Source organism: Engraulis encrasicolus, chromosome 16 (genome assembly GCF_034702125.1).
Source record: "Engraulis encrasicolus isolate BLACKSEA-1 chromosome 16, IST_EnEncr_1.0, whole genome shotgun sequence".
Taxonomy (NCBI): domain Eukaryota; kingdom Metazoa; phylum Chordata; class Actinopteri; order Clupeiformes; family Engraulidae; genus Engraulis; species Engraulis encrasicolus.
The window spans coordinates 13,252,830-13,275,111 of NC_085872.1; the positions used below are offsets into that span (position 1 = coordinate 13,252,830).

Sequence of the window (22,282 nt, forward strand, 5' to 3'; positions counted from 1 at the left end):
AGTTTTTGTTTTTTGTTTGGCCCCTTTTAATCGTGAGTGTGGTGTAATTTGTTTCAATACATTATTTCTCAACCCAGCCATGAGCACCGGCTCTGCAGTCCAGTCCATGGAGGTGCTGGACTCCCAAGAGGGGGAGGAGGACAGTGTGAGCGCTGGCCACCAGGCCGCCGCCGAGCCAGAGGGCCAGGAGGAGGCTGAGAGGAGTGAGGTGGCCTCCGCCCCGGTCAACGGACAGGGGGGCACCCAGGGGTCCAGCTCCGGAAGTCCAGACACGGAGTCCCCTGTCATGATCAATGTCGACGTACGTACTATGCATGCCCTCTTACCAACACATAGGCATGCACACGCAAAAATGTATATAAATTCTGTTTTTGTTGGCCCTGCTGTGGACTAACAGTAGGGCACAGGGTTACTACTTTGGAAAAACCAGGTTCAATTCCGACCCGGGTCATTTGTCAGTCCTTCCCCTTTCTCTCTCTCTCCCCACTCATTTCCTGTCTCTCCTTCACTGTCCTGTCAATAATAAAGGCAAAAAAGACCTAAAAACACATGTATAAATTCTGTTTTTGTTCTTATTATGCCACTTGTTTGTATTGAAAAGCTATCGTTCCATTCCTCTCAGGAGGTTGGTTCTGGAAACACAAGCCAGAAATCAGATGAGGATGACTTTGTGAAAGTGGAAGATCTACCGTTGCAGCTCTCCGTTATGTCTGAGGTGAGCAATGTCTGCCCAATGTTTTGTAGACGGTAAGTGAAAGAAAAAAGGGAGGAATAGATGATTAAATGTGTCTTGTGTCTTCAGGAGGAACTGAGGAAGAGGATCACTGAGGAGCAGAGAAACAACAACCTCACCACTGAGCTGCTAAACGGTAATACAGAGGGCCTGGCCAGTCTCATTGGGGATGGCATGGCCTTGAGAGAGCCAGGTAAATCCCACTTTATACTTGCCCCCACATAATCCATGTCAATCAATGAACAGATTACGGTAACTGTACAAGTTTGCATTCATTCTTCAAATTCTTTGTATGACCAGTGCATGTAAAGAAATTGACAATAAAACCAACTTGACTTGACTTGAAAATAAGAATGCTTACTTTGATTGACTGGGTAGCAACCTAGCCTCTAAATGTTCTATGTTACATGTTCTTTTTTATATGTTAAATGGGATGAGGCTTGCTTCTACTTAACTTGTAATCCTCAACAAATGTCTCTTCTTTCTTTTCTTTTCTTTTCTTTTCTTAAACAGAGCCGGCTGTAATTCAAAGTGTATAAGGATATCTGGTCCATTCCCTGCCTCATCCAATGCCACTCTACACTAGAGGAATGCGACTGAACACTTGTGTATAGACTAAGTCGAGCCTAACTTTTTTCCTCCTCCAAGACTAATCCAATTAAGTTCCAATGGCACCACACTGCTGCAGTCTACTGTTAAACTTCATAGAGGCAAATGCTGAATTGTACATGAAGAGGGGCTCTTTGTTTATCACAAGGTGACGTTTTTATAAGACGGAAATTGTAGGATTAGAGGACTCATGTTGCTGTCCATATGCTCTGTTATAGTTTGTCTGTATCTCTATGTTTAGTTTTAGGGTTTGTTTTTTTAAAGAGATGCCTCAGGCTGGTGAAAGATGGCTTTCATCCTGTTTTGGACTTCTGAAATCAGTTACTGTTACTTTGTTACGGCATGGTGGCGTCGTGTTCTTTTGTCTGTTTCTGTGCCTGACTGCATTTAATGGCCCCTGCAGACCCCCCGTATCACCTTGCACTTATCCCTCCAAGCCTTGAATCAGTACAAGCAACTAGATTATTCCAGAATGCTGATTCACTGAGGATGTGACTGCTGCTCAGATAACAGCTGCGAAAACCTGCTCTCAAAGTGCATTATGGGTAGTGATTGGCAACCTGGATTCAGAAACTTCAATCCAGCAGCACACATTCCAAAATACCTGGTCTTACCTGCTTACGACGAGCTTGTCTGTCTCAGGGTACTCATGAATGATGACTCGAGTAGGATCTTAGCGCTTCAACAGGTAAAACCAGCCGTTTTGGAATTTGTGTCACTGAGTTGCAGCTCCTGAATCTAGGATGCCCATCGATGCTTGTGGGCTAAATTGCTGAAGAGTAAATTCCTTTATTGACACAACACATGTCTGCCTTGCCTGCCTTACTAGGGGTTGGGGTGGTGGAGGTCAACCTCAGATGCACACCTTCAACATTTTCAGGCATGTTAGCAGATTTTAGTTGCTTTGTCATCTTATGCCATTCTGATTTCCATGTAATGTAATTGAAATAATTACTATGATGTTAAAAGAAAAATAAAATTTGTACTTTTTCTCTCATTATTTTGTCACATTGTCTTGGCCATGTCTAAATGCATGGAGTTAGCAACATGTGATCAGAATTTCCTGTCAATATGCAGTTGGAAAAGTGTGCCTATTTAAGTGGTCAGTGAGTGTAGGCTGTGAACCAATTGTAAATATGTATCTAATGGCATCCTTTATTTGAGTCTTTACACTTGTAGTCCCCCCCAAACAAGTTAATAATTAATATAATATATATATATACACACACACACACACACACATTACATTTAATACCATAAGATCACTGTCCCAAGAAGAGGGTCTGATCAGAGCCTGCATCATAACCTTTCAGAATGGGTTGCCTGTCTTCATTCTAATACCAACGATACTAGGTTTATTATGGAGTTAATAAAAGCAATCAGCACGGGTGCCTCATGAGGGCACATCACTCACTCCAATCATTCCACTGACCAACAGAAAACATTTTCCAGTGTTTATTGGAACAGCAGTCAAATTACAATTCAAATATGTGATGAAGTGTAACTAACGTCAGTGCAGCTTTTGAAAAAAGCACAAATGATTTCAAATTCTTGGTTTTATTTGACCAATTTCAATTATTGATTTTTTTTTAAGTATTCATACAGAATGTAGTAAGTAACGTCTGAGGTACTCTGAAGGTTACAAAATGCTAAATAAAAAGGCATCTCTGTACTGTTTTTAAATCAACCCACACCATGTGTACCAAGTAGTGGGACAGGTAAGAAAAGCTAGATCGTATAAAGTGCAATAATGTGCTGGCCATCGAAATCTTAATAGTAGTAATGGTCACTTAATGATGGCTGATTTCATGATTTCTGTGATCAGATTGATCAGACATGTTCTGACTAATTCCTGTTGCATATTAAGGCTTTTTGCGGCTCTTGACAGTTATCTGTGATTGTTGCATAGTTTAATAAGCCATCTCACTACGGCAGGGATGGGGAACCTTTTTCATTCAAGGGGCCACTTCAAATTCCTCCAAGGCCAAGAGCCGTTAAAGTCCTCAGAGGGCCGTACTCATAGAGGTAGAAAATAACACTAGAGAGGACACAGCAATTTGCGACAGCACTGGGAAATGGCAGCTGGAGCTTCCCAACTTCCGTAGGTAGTGTAGGCAATGCAAGTCAATGGAGAACATGCCCACCCCTGTCAAGAAATTGACTAAAACTGTGTAAATATGAAGTAACACTTTAATCAAAGACCAGATTTGAAATGTCAGGCTAAATATTTACTTAAATCATATGAGTCGATAAAATACATTTAAAAATCAAATAATATATTTTATGAACATAGTTGGCAACACACTTAAACTATTGTCCTTGTATAGTGTGTTGATGGACATTTTCACATGATTAAGCCATTTTTGACAGAGGTGAGCCTCGTTCTCCGTTTATTTCCATTTCTCTGATCTACCTACAGATAATGGCTGCTACAGATTGCCGTAAAAAGGGGGGCGGGGTCCTCTCTAGTGTTATTTTCTACCTCTATGGCCGTACTATGAACACAAACCAGGATTTCCGCACACACTTCCGCAGCCACCTTTAAAATAGACCCCACCTTCTCTCTCCTGAATATAACTTCATTGTATTGCAAATGTAATTTCTAAGATTCCTTTACAAAATGTCATATTTCATGTGAAGCTGCATAACATTAAAATTACATCGGGGGCCGAATACAACGGCCTCAAGGGGCGTAAATGGCCCGCGAGACATGGACTATGGCTTTAACTTCACCATGGCATGCATGGGCTGGGGCAGTCTCGTACAAAAGACTCCAGCTTGCCATTCGATACGTCCATCAATGTGGTGTAGGTGGTCAGCTGTGGAAAGGAGTAGGGGGAAATGTAATGTGAAAAAACTAGCACTTTTAAAAAGGTATGGGTGTGTATGCATCTTGATTTGCTATTTTACAGCATTCAAGTCACTAACGTTACTTCAAATAAGTAATTACACAGTGGCACAGAAGCATGTGATTTCCAGTTACTATTTCTAGTACTAATTTCCTCTTTAGACATCAACACATTTAAATAATTGAGGCGAGATACAATTTCTAAATTAATAGTGACTCACCTTGTTCAAAACTGGCTTAGTTGACAGCACATCATACAGGCTCTTCCAAGAGATGTTCTGCAAAAACAATCAGTCACTTAATACTAATACACTTTTTCTTTCTAATGCTGGACTGAGTTTTAGTTCATTTATTTCAGCATACAGTAGCACGACTTCCATTTTTTTTAAACTTACACTGGCAGTTGTCCTTAGCAAAATAAAGTACAGGACTAATAGTCCACAAATGATCAACTTACCGACTGTAGGGTTTGATTCATGCACTTCATGCCAGGTGTCCTACGGTCATCGAGGAACAGCGGCTTCTTCCAGTGGTCATAGTTGGTCTGCAGCAGGTACCACCTGCCCTGCTTTGAGTTCAGCCTGCAGGAACACATACAGTATGTCAGAAGTCAAATGGCTAGTTACATTACAAGTTAGTCAGAGGGCGCGCTCAACTTCTGGAGAGAAAAGTATAACTTTGGGTGCGCGATGAAGGATGCCAACTTTGAGAAGAGGGAAAATCCGCACTCACAATATACCGGTAAGTCAATAATTTATAAATTACCACCGTGTCCACAAGCTAATGTTTCGGCTCTTAAGCCATCAGTGCGTGGTACTCAGAACAAAGGAAAAGGGTGCATCTTATCACAGGGGGGGGGGGTTAGTCTAGTCTAGTTACATTCCACACACACCAAATATTTTGAATGATTACTGATATACCACCACTTTCACCTTGAACCTTCCTGAACAGGGTATATACACCAATCTTGAAGTCAAATTTACTACCATTTAATACCCTTTTTCACTACCTTTAGATTTTTTTTTTTTTACAACCATCACGACACTCCGATTCGAGTATTATTAAGACATCTTTTGTAATTTCTACCTCCTTAACATTACATTACACTTTCGTTTTTTGCACAAAGACGCCCGAAAGGGAGCAGTGCGGCGGGACGGTACCATGCTCAGGTCACCTCAGTCATGGAGGAGGATGGGGGAAATCCCACCAACCTGGCAGGTTGACAACCTGACGCCCTAATTGCATACCCATTACTGCACTCAGATACAGAATCATCATTTTTTTGGTCAAAATGGTACAACTTACAAAAACAATACCTAGTTTTTCCAAAAATAATACCTTTTGAGCAAATTTACTACTTTTAAGGCCATTAAATGTTGGCTTTTTAATTTATCACCTTTTAATACTTTTTAAAACCCTGCATACACCCTGCTGAAGCGTAGGTTCATTCGTCCTACCGTATTCTTACAATAGACTTAAAACACTTCAATTCAGCTCATAGAGTAAAGGGAAAGACCCTGCCTAGTTGTTGCGTATGTGATAGGTTAGGGGTGACAAGAGGGGTTCCACTCACTCCAGTGGTTTCAGATTGTCCTTCCTGGCACGGGTGATGATGCAACCCTGGCCCGTCTGGTTCCCTCCCAAGATGAAGTAGACCGGAGCCAACAGCTTTGTTGTAGACAGCACAGCCTTTGCCTCCTCATAGCTGTGCATGGTTTAAAAAAGAAAACATTTGTCAGCTGTATTTGTTTAACAATACTTGGACAATTGGGGGGAAAAAAGGTTTCTACTGAGAAGCCTTCAAAGATTTTAAAGCCTTGTTTTCAGAGAGTTCATGGACCTCAAGGTCAAGGCTTAAGTAAAGGCTGAAGTCAAGGTGTCACCATCATTTCTCTCTTTTGAAGAATATGTGTGAGAGATTTAACTACTGTATACTTTTCGTCATTACCTTGTGGCATTTTCCAAAACACTGCGCGTCAGAAAGCCCATCCACATAGCATCTCTGTGGTGCATTAGCCACTCTATGATACCTAGGAGGAGACAGGACAGGACACCCAAATAGGCAATTTCAAGATCTGGCCTTCAACAGTTCTCCAGTCAATACTTAATCCCATGAAGACTTATTTTAGGCTAGAAGAAAACAATTTGAATGCACAGCAAACATTGTCTATATGTAAGCAAAGCAGAAGCACTTACCAATGTAGCCACCGTTCAGACTGAAGCGCTCATTGACAGTCAGGGAAAAGGAGTGCTGTAAAAATCAAAGAAATTATACGTTTATATGAAGCAAAATCATAGATTAATGAAGGCTAGAAATAAATAATGACGGCTAGTGTCACAAAAAGCAAAATGCCAAATACTTGCATCATCACGTAGTAATTAAACAGCAACAGTATGCAGGGAACGTGTCTGTTTTATAAACAGAAGCTACTCTGAATGGGTGCATATTGTAAAATCCACGTGGCAAAAAAATCCCTTTAATCACAGAATGTTTACCACAACAATGGCTGATTCTGCCGTAAATCAGTGAAATTTCACTGGGCCAGCATGAGCTTACAAGCTCAGGGCATTCCAGCAACAAGGTGCTGCTCTATACTGATCTCCTGCCACTAATCTCCACTCACTGTTTTTTTTTTAAAGATATTTTTTTGGTCTTTTTGACTATATTTATGAAGATGGTGACAGGAAGCGAGTGAGGAGACAGGGAAGGGCCGGCAAAGGACTCGGGCCGGGAATCGAACCCGGATCGGCCGCATAGTAGACGAGTGCCCCACCACTAAGCCACGGCAGGGCCTCCACTTACTGGTTTCATGCCCGTCAGCATGCCCACGTATCCAGCAAGGGCTGTGGACTTGAAGACGGTGTGGTTGCCCCTTTGGAAGTCAACGTTAACAACCAGGGGCCTCAGCTTCTCAGTGATCGCCCATGTCTTGTTCTTTACGTCCCACCTACAACACAACATGCCAGGGATCACACAGCTGCTAGGTGAACAAAGTTCATACAGTGGCCATATCAGCAATTGCCCACATATCAACGGATATGAAGCAACTATGTATTCAAACAATTTAAGTGCTGTTGTACACATGCTCTGGATTTAGGTTTCATGATTCTACTTTTTGTTGTAAACCATAGTAACTTAGTGTCTTACCCCAAGAACAGTCCAAAGTCCAAATTTCTGCCATGGATCAAATTACCTTGTAGAAATAACACACATGATCAAAAATAATGGAAATGATATACATATGGGCATCGTCCAGAATGTTGTTCTCTGGCACCAAGTACTTACCATCCGGGTCTTCTGCAACAATTGAAGTGCACACAGTGAACACTTCATAGAAGAGATTAAAAAGTGCCACCTCACCTGCAAGGAGCAAGGATTAACTTGTCAAAAAAAAAATCACACTACATTACTACCCGTAATATGTCCTCACTCAGGGTGCGATTTGTAGGGGGGGATGGGGGTGATTGTCCCCCATTCTGATTTTGATATTGCCACTTTTCCTACATGATTTTAATCACAGTTCAATGTAATTCCATTGATTTTGCTTAAAATCTGAAACTCATCCCCCCTTCTGGTTTTCAGACAAATCGCACCCTGTCCTCAGTAATATGGACTTTATTATGGGGATTTTCACCTACCCAGAGGCACCCCAGTGGCTGACGCTATTCCTTTGAGTTCCTCGTTGAATGGATATGGAAGAGTATCGACGATTAGAGGCTAAGTAAACAGATGACAAGAGGTCAGTCAGTGGTGATGGGGTGTGCAATGCGTATTCACTGAATGTAGTTTAACAAGGATACTTTTCTGATGAGTGTTTTTTTATTACATGACTGCTCCTTACCAGAAATGCGTCAACAAACTCAATTAGTTTCCCACTGGGAACAAAGGCATCTGCCAAATCCTTTATAACTTTGATCATGCTGGACATCTAAAAACAAAAAACACAAACAACATCAACAACAGAATTACTGGGGAGGGGTTGGGATCACTTCGGTCGTTCAGATAGTGTCTGGGACAGATCTAACATCAATGCAACTATTTGAGCACATGGAATATTGAATAGCCTATTTATCCACACAAGGAAAGCAAAGAACAACCTTTAAATGAATCACTCACCTCATCCTTTTTGTCTGTCATTAGGGCTGTCCATCGTTTGCTTGGGGGCAAATCTAGGTCAACTGTGTACAAGGTAACTGCACCTTTGAACCTGCCAAATGGAAAGTCTGTTAGCCTCTTAAGACATTGATTTGTTTTTGTGTTTTTGTTCTGTAACATTAGCCTACATTGGATGATGAGGCAGAACTGAATAGGCCTATCCATCTGGTTGAACCAGTCACCACAAGACCATACTATACAAAAGACAAAACATATGCCAAATTGTAGAAGAAATAGAAAGAAATAATATTAACAAAGACATAATACATACGTTGGACCCTGAGGTGGATACATGCCAGTTCTGCATTCTTCTGTGTACTAATGAGACAAGGTAAACATTAGGCTATCAAGAGATCTGTAAGTGTGAACTTGTTTAGGCTGCTAGGAAAAACTTTAATGTCTCTTTCAATGAAATATTGAATTATGTTTACTCACCGGTGGAATGTACTGCGTCGATACAACTGTCAATGTCGAAGTCAAGAAAATGCAAACAGACAAAAGGGACATTTTGTCCAGGTCTGTGAAGACAGGGCGATGTAGAATCTACTACTGAAGGAAAGGCGGAAGTCTCTCTGTTCTCGTGATCTGACTAATTCGCCTACTGGACTGCGCCGTCAGAGGCATGAATGTTTCACAACTAAGAAATAGCCCGAAAACACGAGGAGATTGAGTAGACTACGGGCGTTGTTCAACCACAGCCCTTTGAGTCTTCCTTGACATTATGTGGTTTCAACTATTGCCCCCACAGTCCTAAAACCTAAATGTAGGCTAAGGAAACATGTGAGAAAGTCATGTGACCACAGGTGACCTAACACCTGCTCGACGATAGGACGTCTGTGTAGTTTAGTTGGAGGTTTGCATGGCACATTTGCTTGACCAAAACTTTTGCTTTTCCTCAGAGTGTTAACTGAATTATAAGGCTAAAGTAAAACCAGAGGTGGAAAGAGTACAGAAAATTTGTACTCAAGTAAAAGTATTTACTTTGCCTAAATCCTACTCAAGTCAAAGTAAAAGGCCTACCTATCTAAAAATCTACTCAAGTCAAAGTAAAAGGCCTACCTATCTAAAAATCTACTCAAGTAAAAGTAAAAAGTACTTCACTTAAATATGCAATTTGAGTAAAAGTCCTTAGTTATTTTCAATTAGCTTTCCTCTCGATGTTTCTTTTTCTTGAATATCATCCTCCATAATCATTGACCGTAAATAGAATTCTATTCTATTTACTCTCAATGTCCATAATCAATCTCTTCCTTGGCACCAGCCATCATCCAATGCATTGATCCAAGATAGTACAATAGTGGAAATGCTGTAGCCTACCATCCTGCATAATCTTTCATTTCCGGCATATTGGCATTTTTTTGCATGGCATTTTGTCTATTTTTTTACTCAGTACTCAGACCAGGTTCCAGTGTAATTGCAAAGTGCTTAAAAAGTACAAAGTACCTACTCAAAGCTACTCAAGTTGCCCAGGCCTACTTGAGTAAATGTAATTAGTTACTTTCCACCCCTGAGTAAAATACGCCTTTACACACACTACCATAGGCCTACACGCATCAAACTGAATTTAGTATGGCGTTTAATATATTATTAGCCGACCATTTTATTTCAAGGGGGACAAATCCATTCGTGACACATCGTACATCTTCGATGTTTCTCGGGGAAGCTGATTTCTCGACGTTTTCCGAGGACCCTCCCACACACTTCCCTGGGCGCTAGTGTGTTTGCGAGCAACGATGGAGGAGATAGCGGTCGGGCTTAGCGCGGAAGGAATACAGAAGAAAGTTGTCTCCCCAGGCAGAGGAGAACTGCCATCATTTATCGATGGAACTAAGGTAATTGATCTGTCGCTCTGGATGTAAACAGATTTGTATGCGTTGGAGTATCTGTATGTGCAGAACAATGGAAGGAGACTCCGCTAACTAGCTGGATGTCCAATGTAACTGGAATGGCTAACTGTGTAGCGCTACCTATGTAGGCCCATTCTATGCAAACAAGACGAACGGGGCAACACTTTCTGATACAATGACTTTGCTTATCTATTACTAGGCAAACAATTTGATGCTGTAAATAGTGGATAATGATATTGTATGTGCCACCGATGGACCCAAAAGGTTGTTTCTTCAATGGGGAGGGTTTTCTATGTAGGACACGCTCATTGGAAGACGTGTGTCTGATGCCACTGTAGGCTTTCTGACAGGTCAGCTGTGTTGACTGACACTGGAAAGCGCCATTCAAAACACTGCAATCCTCCTCCCTGCAAGTTAGCTGTTGGGGTTAGCATATCAAAAATATCATGGTTAAGCTAACCATTTGTTTGTTGTTTTTGTTTGTTTTGACTATTTCGTTTCGATGATCATGCCTTTGCACAGCAAACATTCCAGATCCTGCTGTGTAGTAGCCTAATAGTAAATTAAACATGACCCATCCTATGAAGTATGATTGGTTTTGTTGTTTGCTCAGGTAAAATTCCACTATCGCACCAGTCTCTGCAATGGCACTATGCTGGATGATTCCCGGACAGAAGAATGCCAGAACAAACCCATGGAACTCATCATGGGGAAGAAATTCAAACTACCTGTCTGGGAGCGTATAGTCATGACTATGAGGGAGGGTGAAATTGCAGAATTCACCTGCGATGTTAAGGTTAGTATTGCCTATTCTCAGTTTGAATGCATTGAGATGCAGTATAATCTGCAAAAACGGTGCTACACACTGTGATAAATTTGTCATACAATTATGTTGAAGAGCATGTTGTCAGGCTCTTTGTGTGGATACTTGTGTACATGACAACGCCGAAGATGATGCAGCTCATGTTCTTTTTTGTGTCATTTGTTTAGCACACAGCATTGTACCCCCTGGTCTCTCAGTCCTTGAGGAACATCAGGGCAGGCAAAGACCCCCTTGAGGGCCAGCGACACTGCTGTGGCATCGCCCAGATACACTCCCATCACTCCACGGGCCATCACGACCTGGACCACTTGCAGGCCGACCCCCAGCCTCTGGTCTTCACTATAGAACTCTTACAGGTGAGGCTACCTGCCAGTCTATTACATGCCTGGCCTACTTAAAGGGGCTCTATGTAGGATTAAAAGTTTGATTAATCACTGTCCCGAGATCAGCCGATGCTTATTTCAGTAATTAGTAAGTGAACAATGACTCCCTCGACCACTTTCATGGTCCATCTGCCGAGTACCCCAAATTTAACTTTTTGACAGAGCGGTCCACTACGAGTGTCGTGGGAAACATTTCAGTCACTTCTCATACGAAAAATCGCTTTACATACCGCATTCAGATTTGTATCAACTGCTGGCATTCTGTGATGAAAAGCATTCTCACAGCGAGCTTATTTAAACAGCATTTTTTTCATAACGTGTAGATTTTGAGAAAGGCATGCCACAGGCAGCATGCAAACTATGTCATCTTACCTTGTGCCCCTTTAAGATGGACAAATAAAACCAGCCCCAACTTCTAAAGGTGATGATTCTCCAAATGAAATGACTTTGCTTCACTTTGATTTATAGTAATAGCCTCAGCAAATCTTGTAGTTCCCAAATGTTACCTGACTGTATTGGACACATTATGCTGTCAATCTGTGTAACAACATGAGCACACAGATTCAGTCATGGGTCACCCTTATTTCGTAGCAGAGACTGTTGAAAAGGAAGAAAGGAGTCGCACACGAGCTGAATGCAAAATCAAAAACTGTATTAAACAAAGCTGAAGAGGTAAATAAAACCGACAGACAAGGGACAAACGTTTCGGGTCTAGCCCATCCTCAGTGTTCCCAGGGCTAGACCCGAAACGTTTGTCCCTGGTCTGTCGGTTTTATTTACTTTATTTGGCTCTATTTAATACAGTTTTTGATTTTGCATTCAGGTCTTTTCTGCGACTCCTTTCTTCCTTTTCGCCATACTGTTCTTGGAATTACGCACCGAGCAAAACGCTCAGAAAAAGACATTGGCGCGGACGCCACCCCAACATTTCGTAGCAGAGACTGACCTCACGCTCTGTTCTTCTCCTGTCTATCAGGTCTTGACCCCAGGCTCCTTTCAGCTGGACACCTGGGCCATGACGGATAATGAGAAGTTGGATGCAGTGCCGGGTTTCCATGAAGAGGGCAATGCACTCTTCAAACAGGGTGACTTGGTGGGAGCTGCCGAAAAGTATTATAATGCCATTGCCTGCCTAAAGAACCTGCAGATGAAGGTTAGTTCATGAAAACCTCAATTCAGTTCATTGAAAAGCTGCACTGGAGTCACTCAATAGCAGAGGGTTTTAGCAATAGCTGTGAGTAACTGAAATCATTGGGTGTTAAATACACACAACTTATGGCTTGTTCTGTTGTGGTCGTTACTCGGCAAAATCCCGACCTCCACATGATGACAAACGGATGTCGCCGGGAGAACTAACTCAGGTTTACAGACTGAGTTTCAAAAGAATGAGCCATTAATACAGCTCCATAGCATGTGTGCATGAAGTTGTGAGACTTAATTGTTGATGTGCTTGGTCTTTGTGAAAAGTAGGCTAGCATCAAACTAACAACATTAACTTAATTGCACAATGATGTGATGCTTAGGAGAGACCAGGAGATGAGTCTTGGATAAGACTGGACACTCAGATCACACCGCTACTGCTCAACTACTGCCAGTGCAAGCTCGTACAAGGCCAGTACTATGAAGTATTGGACCACTGCTCCTCTATCCTCTCCAAATACGAAGGTGAGCCATCTACATCTCCCTTCACATCTCCTGTAAAACCTGTGCGTGCGTGTGTGTGTGTGTCTGCATGTATTTACAAAGCTCCACAACCTGTGACTCTGATCATTGGTCTTTATCGTAGACAATGTGAAGGCCTATTTCAAGCGCGGGAAAGCCAACGCAGCAGTATGGAATGAGACGGAGGCACGAGCTGATTTTGCCAAGGTGGTGGAGCTGGATCCCAGCCTGGGGCAGTCAGTGGCCCGTGAGCTCAGGGCCATGGAGGAGCGCATTCGCGAAAAGCAGAAAGAGGAAAAGGGCCGATACAAGAATCTGTTTGGCGTTGGTGCCACAGCCACCTCGGTAAGACGAGTCTAACGAGTCCCTAAGACGAAACACAAATGTAAAATCCTTAATAATCAGAAATCAACAGTTGTTCAGATGTGTACTACTGTCCAAATTATGACACTTATTGATGATAGGGCACTGTGTGTACAATCAGTGTAGTGTTCTGATAAGTGTAATTTGTATTAGGCTGTTGTTTACTGTTTGCTAAAGCATGCTGTCGTTTATTATTAGGTGATTGATTATTTCTTGCTTAAATTCCTTGCCCTGTAAACTTTGTGGTGTGGCTAATGATCTTTTTGTGTTTTCCAGAGCTAAATTGTCCTTTCTGTAAGCTGTGAATGTGGACAAGCAGCAGCAGCAGCAGCAGCGGGAATGTGGAACCGGTGGTTTAAAATATATTTTATTCAAAGAACCTTCACACACCCCATCTGTGCACCACACGTCCCGATTTCACTGAACTGCAGTCACTCATGTCCAGGAATCAACAGAACAGGACACGAACCACCCCACATTCATTTTGGTCCTACTATTGCACCGCTAGAACCTTTTGCCTCTCACGACCGAAAAAGAATCCTGGACAGCAGTTGCCAACGGGAACATAATGCTGGTGGTAGGGCTTCACAGGGCCGGATTAACATTGCCCGGGGCCCCTAGGTTACAGGTTGTTTTGGGGGCCCCTGAAAGGCAAATTTTCCAGGAAAATTACATAGACAATGTCATAATTACAAGCTAGGAATTGAGGGCAACTTGTCTACCAACTGTACTGAACACAATAGATACATTTTTCAATGTTGCATTGGGTCAAAATTCTGCATTTTTCACCTCTGGCCAATCAGGGCCCCCCTGGTAGGTGGGGGCCCCTAGGCTGCAGCCATATCTAGCCTGTGCGTTAATCCGGCCCTGGGGCTCCACATTTTAAGTGATAAGACAATCAGTGCGACCAGGAAGATTGAATACTATTATTCTGCTCTGGACTACAGCTCACATCCTTCTGCTAATATTTACCCTCATCATCAGCACTTCATGTTATTCATTTATGCCTATTTTTGTCATATTTATGCTCTTTTAAGTACTATGAATTCACAAGCTGTTATGTTATCCTCTGTATTCACTGTAATCTTTGCGTTTGACATTAAGTCAACTTTTGAGTGGCGTTGAATGGAAGGACAGGGATGCATTCCTTGCAACCAGTTCTAGCAACCATCCATGTAGTTTTTTTTTTTTTTTTTTTTAAGTTCCAGGACTTGTGTTGTAAAGTAAGCTTTACCATTGGCCAAGTACAGTGCACCATACTTCAGTTTTATGTTCAAGTTTTTTTTAAATCATAATAACAATTGTCATATTGCCTCCAAAATATGCTTTTAAAATAAGGTTTCTGGAGAACCAGTGAAGCGTTTTCTTGTCATTTGTAACTGAGATCAAATAAAGAGTTCTCATACAGTTTGATTGCTCCATGGCCACTACTATGTCACATCAGTACTTAATGGAAAAAGAGACCAAATGTATATTTTTCTATCAACAATTCACTTTATTCTTGATACAAGTACTGAAACTGCAAAAAATCAGGATTACAAAATTGCCACACTAAAAGCATAGCAGAACAGGCTCTATCTGAAAACTGAAAAAGTGAGGTTGGGTTTGACCACACCAACATCAAGGATGGGTGGGCGGAACTGCATGTGTGACATGGAAAGTGTATACCAGGGGAATATGTTTTGAATGCATCTTTTTCTCTTTCTTGAGAAAAGTCATTTTCAACTGAACACGAAATTTTATGTCAGCAGCCCAACAACTGACAAAAACATATGGGTATGTGTTCAATACCTATTCCGCCCATTGAAAGGAGCAAGTGAAGGAACTAGAGCGGGGAGGAGGGGATGGCAGAAATTGTGGTGGCGAAGGGGTTATGTGCGAGCACTTCTCTCAGTCTCAGCCAGGCATTCTCTTACAAGCGCCCGTGCGTGGATGATACCTGCAAAGAAAAAAAGCATTTCCATCAGCAGTATTCCAAATAAATTGATGTGTTTACCTGTCCTCTTCATATGGTACACTCCTCACAGCAGGCAAGTAGACATAACCAGATCCAGGTGGACAAATGACAAATGCTATCGGCCCTATGGCCTTCTTCAGAGCGTATCAAGAGATACGCCCTGAAGAAGGCCATTAGGGCCGAAACGCGTAGGCATTGTAGCCAAATAAAAAAGTAAATAAAATTGCAACCTTGAGTGCCTCAGCATTTGTCTACCTGGACCAGGTTTGAGAGCCCCTGCACTGAAGAGCACCAAGGAAAAAGGTGAAGACCCAGAAGCACTCCAATTACCTGCTTGTGTTAGATACAACTAGAATTGGAGTGTGCAATGACCAACCAGACGTGATCCTATATCTATATGGCAACCCAGCACTTGGGCTAGAAAAATGCCATCACTAGGGCCTACCTGTAAAGCTGAGTACAGTTGTTAATCACTAACTGCTTCCTACTTAGATGTGCAAAGATATAAACAATTTTAAGTGGGAACCTGAGACATCACATGGCTTGGACTCCACTTGCCGCTAAATAGAAGGTCTTGCATTGCAGAGACGTACAATTCTATTGGCTGATGGGAGATCTCGGGCAACAAGTGAATTCAGTTTAAGAGAGGCCTCTTTTCTTGGTCCGTGTAACGGAGACCACAGTGGGTTTACATACAGTGTTGAATCTCGCCCTCAAACCCGTGCCTGCAGTTCACCTAGGGAGCGCTGTCGAGACAGCAGAGCTCATAAGGCTGGCGCTAATAACTGACAATTGTGCTCACTGTATGCCGAAACTTGACAATATTACTGTAAGTTCTGAGAAACCAATGTGGATTTCAATGAAATGTACAATAACCTGGGAATTATGTCCTTCTGATTTCCTACAGCGTTGGCATTTATGAGTCAGGCTCCGCTAGCATCTTGCTAACAAAATTGCTTTACGGTCGTCGTGATCACAGCAATGCAGCCGGCCGACCAATCTAAACGCAGTGTGTGAAGCCACTCGTGACGTCATATTGACAATAAAGACGTATTTTACAAAGATCCAGCAAGTTTAAACATTCAAACTAACTGCTGTTTGAAAGGATAATCTATCCTGCCTTTTGGAAAAATAAAATGAAACGATGATACCAATTCTCTCCCAAAGCAATGGCAGCATCGTGGTTGAGCTCCATGCGACCCCATTCATTTCAACAGCCTCTGCGCTCCTTGGCGCTCCTCTGCGCTGTCTGGATGGCGCCACTTAGTGGACAGTACCACCCGGAAAAAGTAGCGAGATTCCTCTCTCGTATTACCCATAAACTCTCTCTGCGGAGACCAACTAGCAGAGTGTGGTGTGGAAGGTTAGTAAACCTCCCTCCTGAAGCCTCAATACAGTGCAGTAGCGTTGGGCTATCGGACCAGCCCTTAAAGTGGAAATGAAGCACTGACAACTATTATCATTTTTTGGCGGCTTATTTATTTTCATAAACGAATGGATGTTCATTGAACTGCACTTTTAAGTAGTTTTGCTGAAAAATGACATGTTATTACCGAGTTTCGCCACAAGGGCGCAGCCATGTTCGCCGCCTACGTAACGCGAATGGTAGAACTTGGTGGCTAATGTAGCCTTCCATTCACTTAACGTTAGCGTGTGCTAACTACAGCGCTAACTGACTCTAATCGTGGCAGTAAAATTGAAGAAGGACAAGGGGTTCATTTTACATTGTCCCTGGGTTTTCTATGTTATATACCTACTATCAGATGAAAGAGAAATGCCAAGTGTCATTATCACTTTGTGTCAAAAAGCCTTTGCTACGAGCATGGTGGGATAGCTGCAGCCATCCACCCATTGCATCCACCATAGGACAGGAGTCAGGACTGGGGCTGCTCGATCTCATAGGTTTGTAGTGACAGACCGTCACCAATAACGTCTTTTTCCTGCATTGTTGGACGCTAATCTGAAAGCCCATGTCTTTAAGTTGGCTATGTGGTTCAATTCAGTAATAGAAAATAACTTGCAAAATTGGCGGAAGTTTGGAAAGCTTTGTGAAGGGAAGGGACGCAGCCTGTGTGTGTGGCTATCCCATCCCCTCTCTCGTCTCGCTCTCGGAGTTGGAGGAGCTTTGGGGATTTGAAGTTGATGCCACGGGAAATGACACGTTAAACTATCATGGCCTACATTAAGTTATGGCATGCTTAAAGTAGCTGCATCTATTGTAGTACATTATTATGTTATTGAAGTCGCGGATGCATCCTCAAACTCGCTGGAATAGCGTTGTTGCCTTGTATTATTGTTGACTTGATAACACCGATAAACGTGGGCACGGACATGTCAAAGTAGCCTAATTCAGGTGCTTGGAAAATGTTGGCGAAATCATCGGAAGATGAAGGTAGGGAACTGCAACATTGCACGACATCGCACGATTATGAATAGTGATCATGTTGGCTCATACCAAAATGTGTTAGCTTCACCTTAGCAAAAAAAAAGCTGCTTGTTTACCTGTGGTTCATGTGATGGGATGTCTTGTCTGCCTTCATGCCTCATATTTGTTCTGTCCCACCCAAACACGTATTCTTGCTTCATTTGGGTTAAGCAAATAAGCTCATAATCAGCCACGCAAGTCCCAAATGTTTAATTCACTACTATCATAACAGCATTAGAATAGGAGACTACCATTCGCGTGACGTCACCCGCTGTTGGCTGGAAACGTTAACAGAAACGTTACGTGTTTGTGCTTTATTTTTTTATTAACGGCTTAAATTTCAGACTTCAAAAAAATATATATATTTGCTGGCTTATCTTACTGGTGTTATAGACCCCTATATTAGGTCACTGCTTCATTTCCACTTTAAGCTCAGCGGTATCGTACTGTGCCTCCCATTCCGAACTGATGCGCTGAGTAGGAGGTGGCAAGTTCGTGGCCAGAGGGGGACGAACTGTGCGGGAACACCTCAATTACACATGTACGAAGTCTATCTGGTGATGGTGACCCATCCACATGCACTGAAAACGTGTTTGGTTGTGAGGGTGACTAGGTCGTAATTAATTGATTGATTTTATGATCATATGATCAGCCATTGAGTTTGCGAGGTTGTTCATAAAATGTTGAAGAGCACTCAAAAAGTCTAATTGGTCTAATTACAACTGATTGCAAACTAATTTACCCCTCACTTAGAAATCCATTTAAACAAAGCAGTATCCCCGCATCACAAAAGTACTAGTATCACTACAGAGGCAACATTTATCTCTGAAGTTTGAATGCCTACCCAAAAACATTGTATTTTGCATTATGTACATATACAATGAACCAGCACAATATTTTACAAGTAAAATGTGAATATGAGCCCTTGAAGGTCTCGCCTGTAAAGTCTTAATGTGCTGTTAAACTGTAGTCAGTTGTGTATTTGTATTGCCACTTTTCTGCTCTTGCAAGTTTGATGAAATGAAAGGAAATCTTAGGCAGCTGACCTTTAAGCACCTTAGGAAACAATTTCTCTGTACACTGTTCAGTGGAAAGTAAATATATCTAGATGTGTCACGCATGTTGTTAATCCTAACATTCTATTAATCTCTGCTTCCCACATCAACGAATCCAGACTTAACTTCAGAATGTTTCAGTAGCATGTCTGTGGAACCGCTTTAAGGCAGCAGTCATATGGCAGACACGCAAACGTGCCAAGTAAAGGTTACCTCTCTTAAGTCTCTCCATTGCACTCTTGCTTCCAGCGTAAGTGGGTCGGATCTCACGACCCATTTCCTCAATGACAGACAGCAGTTCACTGTAGGTGGAACCCTGAGATACTTTAACAGGCTGAAAACAAACAAGACAGACATTTAAACAGAGTGACCACAGAAATAGTTTTAGGACATGGACAAGTTCATACAGCCATGTCATGAGTGTGATCATTCAAAAGTATGCTGATGGGACAGGCAAGAGTTGTGTAATACTGTAGTGTGTTTAATAGTGAATATCTACTAACACGTGATTGACAAGCTGGAACAGAATTACCTGTACAAAACCCATGGACGGTGGACCAAAATCGCTGAAAGCTGGTCTGAAGTTGGACGACGAGGGAAGGGAGGGGGATGGAACACTTGAGCCTGTATGGGGGGAAGCATCCAACTTTCAGGCTTATACTGTATTCATCGTATGACAACCCGATAGATAGGCTAAACATGTTGGCTCTGTTAAGATGGGCTCATATTCGCACATAGCTTGCTCTGTACTACATGGGTATGTTGACAGCAGTGATTATTGACAGTGGAAAACAGTCGCACCTGACCCCTTTTAGTTTAGGATCACTGGATGCACCAAATGAATTTTAACAGCCGGAGTGTAGGTCTCCATCTTTCTGACATATCTTCGCATCCGTTTAACTAGGACCGACACAACTCTTTTGACAATACTGACAACATCTCACCTGGTGGCGTGTGATTTGATCCCGAAGGGGCGGGTGCTATCGGCTTGTAGCTCATCTTCAGTTCACTGTAATCTATGTGGCCTGCCGTGGTGCCTGTTTTATTTGACAGCAACTATGTAGAACTGGTGAAGCAAATCTGAGAAGGTAAACAAAACACGCACAACCAATGGTGTTAGAGCAGCTGTGTCAGTGATTCTGACACATTAAAGACAACCGTTAACGCGTCAGTATTTTTTTTTTTTAACTTCGAGTTAAATGCAGTGAATTTCTGAACAGACAAGCCTCTTACCAGCTTGTTATGACGTTGCTCCTCAGGTGAACGACGTCCGCTTGTTGAATGGCTAGCAATAATTCAGCAACATTTACGAGTAAGCACACTTTGTGAAGTTAACTCAAAAACAAAATCAAACTCAAAAACAACAAATGGTCTTGTTGTGGCCCTTGGCACTGTCGCAGAAATCTCTGAAAGAAAGTTGTTTCGAAATTGATTCTACTGTAAAGATAAGTCCACTCCAGCTAACAGGTTAGCCTGTTAAATGCCAACTGCAAGCTAGACGACAACAATAAAGATACCGTTTTTTGTCAATTTACATCTTTTATCAGATGTAACACTTAATGGGAAATTGCTTCAATTACTTTCGACGACGAGATGAGGAAATCCTGTAGCTAAACATGTATCGAAAATGTATCTTTTTTTGTGGGAGCGTCTGGGCTGTGTTGTCGACTGACGGGCGCAGAACCGCTTCCTTTTCCCGTGACGCCTTGCGCGCTGTCAGAGGTGTGGTCAGCTCAAGCTCATTATTGGCGCGTTCTTCGAGGCAAAAATAGGCCTGCATGTTTTCCTTTCTTTTTCACAGAACTATGTTAATCAGTCTCTGCTTGTCAAACTGTACGAATTATTTAATTTGATGAAGTTTGCGTTTTTCTCCCTCAGTCACCAAATAAAAAAGAATAAAATGTATTAGAACCGGCTGATATATAGCCTATGCCTACCAGATGCATTTCATACCCTAAAAAACACATCAGGCAGAATGTTTAGGATATTCTATTTGGTGTTAAAATGTGGCCTATATTTAGTCATACAGTCTCGGTGTCTCTGAACAGAGTATATATCAATTAATAATTTATTTATGTTTAACAAAAACATAAATAGTAAATGCAATATAGGTCTACAATAGGCTATAAAACAATGTGGCTAAGTGGCTTAAACAGGGTTTGAGGGCTAGTGGTCAAATAAGGGCCACCACGGTACAAAAAAGATGACAACAATAACATGGCCTGCTGTTATAGCCTATAGCCTAGCATTCAATATTGTATTCATTTCACATCATTTCAAAACTGGTGTGCAATGTTTAATAGCTTCATCAAAAAGATAAGTCGATTTCAGAACTGCTTCTGTTCATAGAAACTGGTTTGCTTTGGTCCCCTGGAAGCAGTCTTTCAGTATGCGACTGACTGACCTGCAGGCTGCATCCAAATGTATCAGTTTAACCCAGATTGCAAGTGGTTGGTTGTGATGAGTGCATTTGCCACATAATAATTTATAATCACTTCAAATTTCCTTGGTGTCTTGGCAATCTCCATGTGTGTACTTGACCTCCTCCAAGCCCATTCAACCCAGTAGATCTGCACCTGCCTGTCATCATTCTGCAATGGATTCACTAACACCACATCTGTTTTGTCCGTTTTCAGCTCCTTCATTTCATCAACTGCACTTCAAGTCATTAATGTTGATGAACACATATGACTCAGTCTTATTTTTTATACACTTTTGTCATCGTCACCTCATAGTCAGTCAGGCACCTCCTCAGGTAGGAGATGATGATACGATTCAATGTCGACATCTTATTATGCGATGCGATGCGATACTTAAGAATGCCCCACTAGACGATGCAATACGATTCGATTTGACTTCTGTCCAATTGCTTTTCCACTTCTATTATGTTATGGCTGGCAAAGCACCCGGGCCGGGAATCGAACCCAGGTCGGCCACGTAGTAGTGCCCTACCATATCAGCCACAATAGGGCCAGGAGTGTGCCTTCTGAATCCTATCTGACCCCATGTAGTGTGCACAGCTGTCTGCTTACGACAGCTATTCAAGCAACCACTTGTGAGCGGTGCAGGATGGAGCAGCAGGAGGCATGGCCAGCTGTAGTAGCCAAGAAGGCAGATGCTCCGCAAGGGTTGACACGAACCAGCTGCCTCCGCTCCCTGCCTTAGATACGTGCAGCTTGGAACTGGGGCCGCTGGGGCTGCATTTTGATCACTCACCTAAGGCATGGCTTTTACCTCACTGAAAAAACCCATCTCCTCCACATCCAGTGACACTGACCACTGACAGGGTTTCAACAATGACGTGACTGATCTGCCTTAATGGACATTTATATTTTCACATTTCAAGTTTACTTGTAGCTGCCTATTCCTCTTCTCTACCCATCCCAGTTCTGTCTATAACGAATTGATTTGCCAACATTAC

At 42.2% G+C, this 22,282-nt stretch overlaps 4 protein-coding genes across 9 annotated transcripts in view; 2 read left to right on the top strand and 2 right to left on the bottom strand.

The window, feature by feature from the left end:
* Positions 1–2,339, top strand: part of pcm1 (pericentriolar material 1) — a 43,419-nt gene extending 41,080 nt beyond the window's left edge. For all 6 annotated transcript variants that reach the window (XM_063218692.1, XM_063218691.1, XM_063218695.1 and 3 more), the window contains 4 exons: positions 78–301; positions 623–715; positions 803–926; positions 1,247–2,339. In XM_063218692.1, the coding sequence (XP_063074762.1) occupies positions 78–301; positions 623–715; positions 803–926; positions 1,247–1,272 (467 nt within the window). In that variant the 3' untranslated portion in view covers positions 1,273–2,339. The remainder of the gene's footprint in view (positions 1–77; positions 302–622; positions 716–802; positions 927–1,246) is intronic.
* A 443-nt stretch (positions 2,340–2,782) lies between these two features.
* asah1b (N-acylsphingosine amidohydrolase (acid ceramidase) 1b) lies at positions 2,783–9,219 on the bottom strand. Its single transcript, XM_063218697.1, has 14 exons — positions 8,782–9,219; positions 8,618–8,664; positions 8,308–8,398; positions 8,033–8,119; positions 7,830–7,908; positions 7,477–7,551; positions 7,339–7,384; positions 6,994–7,138; positions 6,387–6,441; positions 6,139–6,220; positions 5,764–5,895; positions 4,648–4,771; positions 4,412–4,468; positions 2,783–4,161 (listed from the first exon to the last, which is right to left on the bottom strand). Exons 1-14 carry the CDS (start codon positions 8,851–8,853, stop codon positions 4,072–4,074), a joined length of 1,182 nt encoding a protein of 393 aa, XP_063074767.1. The 5' UTR covers positions 8,854–9,219; the 3' UTR covers positions 2,783–4,071.
* An 823-nt stretch (positions 9,220–10,042) lies between these two features.
* On the top strand, positions 10,043–14,837 carry aip (aryl hydrocarbon receptor interacting protein). The gene is made up of 7 exons (XM_063218698.1): positions 10,043–10,178; positions 10,807–10,989; positions 11,184–11,372; positions 12,376–12,552; positions 12,923–13,064; positions 13,186–13,406; positions 13,701–14,837. Exons 1-7 carry the CDS (start codon positions 10,080–10,082, stop codon positions 13,704–13,706), a joined length of 1,017 nt encoding a protein of 338 aa, XP_063074768.1. The 5' UTR covers positions 10,043–10,079; the 3' UTR covers positions 13,707–14,837.
* A 57-nt stretch (positions 14,838–14,894) lies between these two features.
* Positions 14,895–20,564, bottom strand: cdk2ap2 (cyclin dependent kinase 2 associated protein 2). Its single transcript, XM_063218700.1, has 6 exons — positions 20,442–20,564; positions 20,095–20,146; positions 19,806–19,941; positions 19,394–19,485; positions 19,075–19,195; positions 14,895–15,363 (listed from the first exon to the last, which is right to left on the bottom strand). The coding sequence occupies exons 3-6, from the start codon at positions 19,858–19,860 to the stop codon at positions 15,296–15,298; spliced, it is 336 nt and encodes a 111-aa protein (XP_063074770.1). The 5' UTR covers positions 19,861–19,941; positions 20,095–20,146; positions 20,442–20,564; the 3' UTR covers positions 14,895–15,295.
* Positions 20,565–22,282: the final 1,718 nt, after the last annotated feature.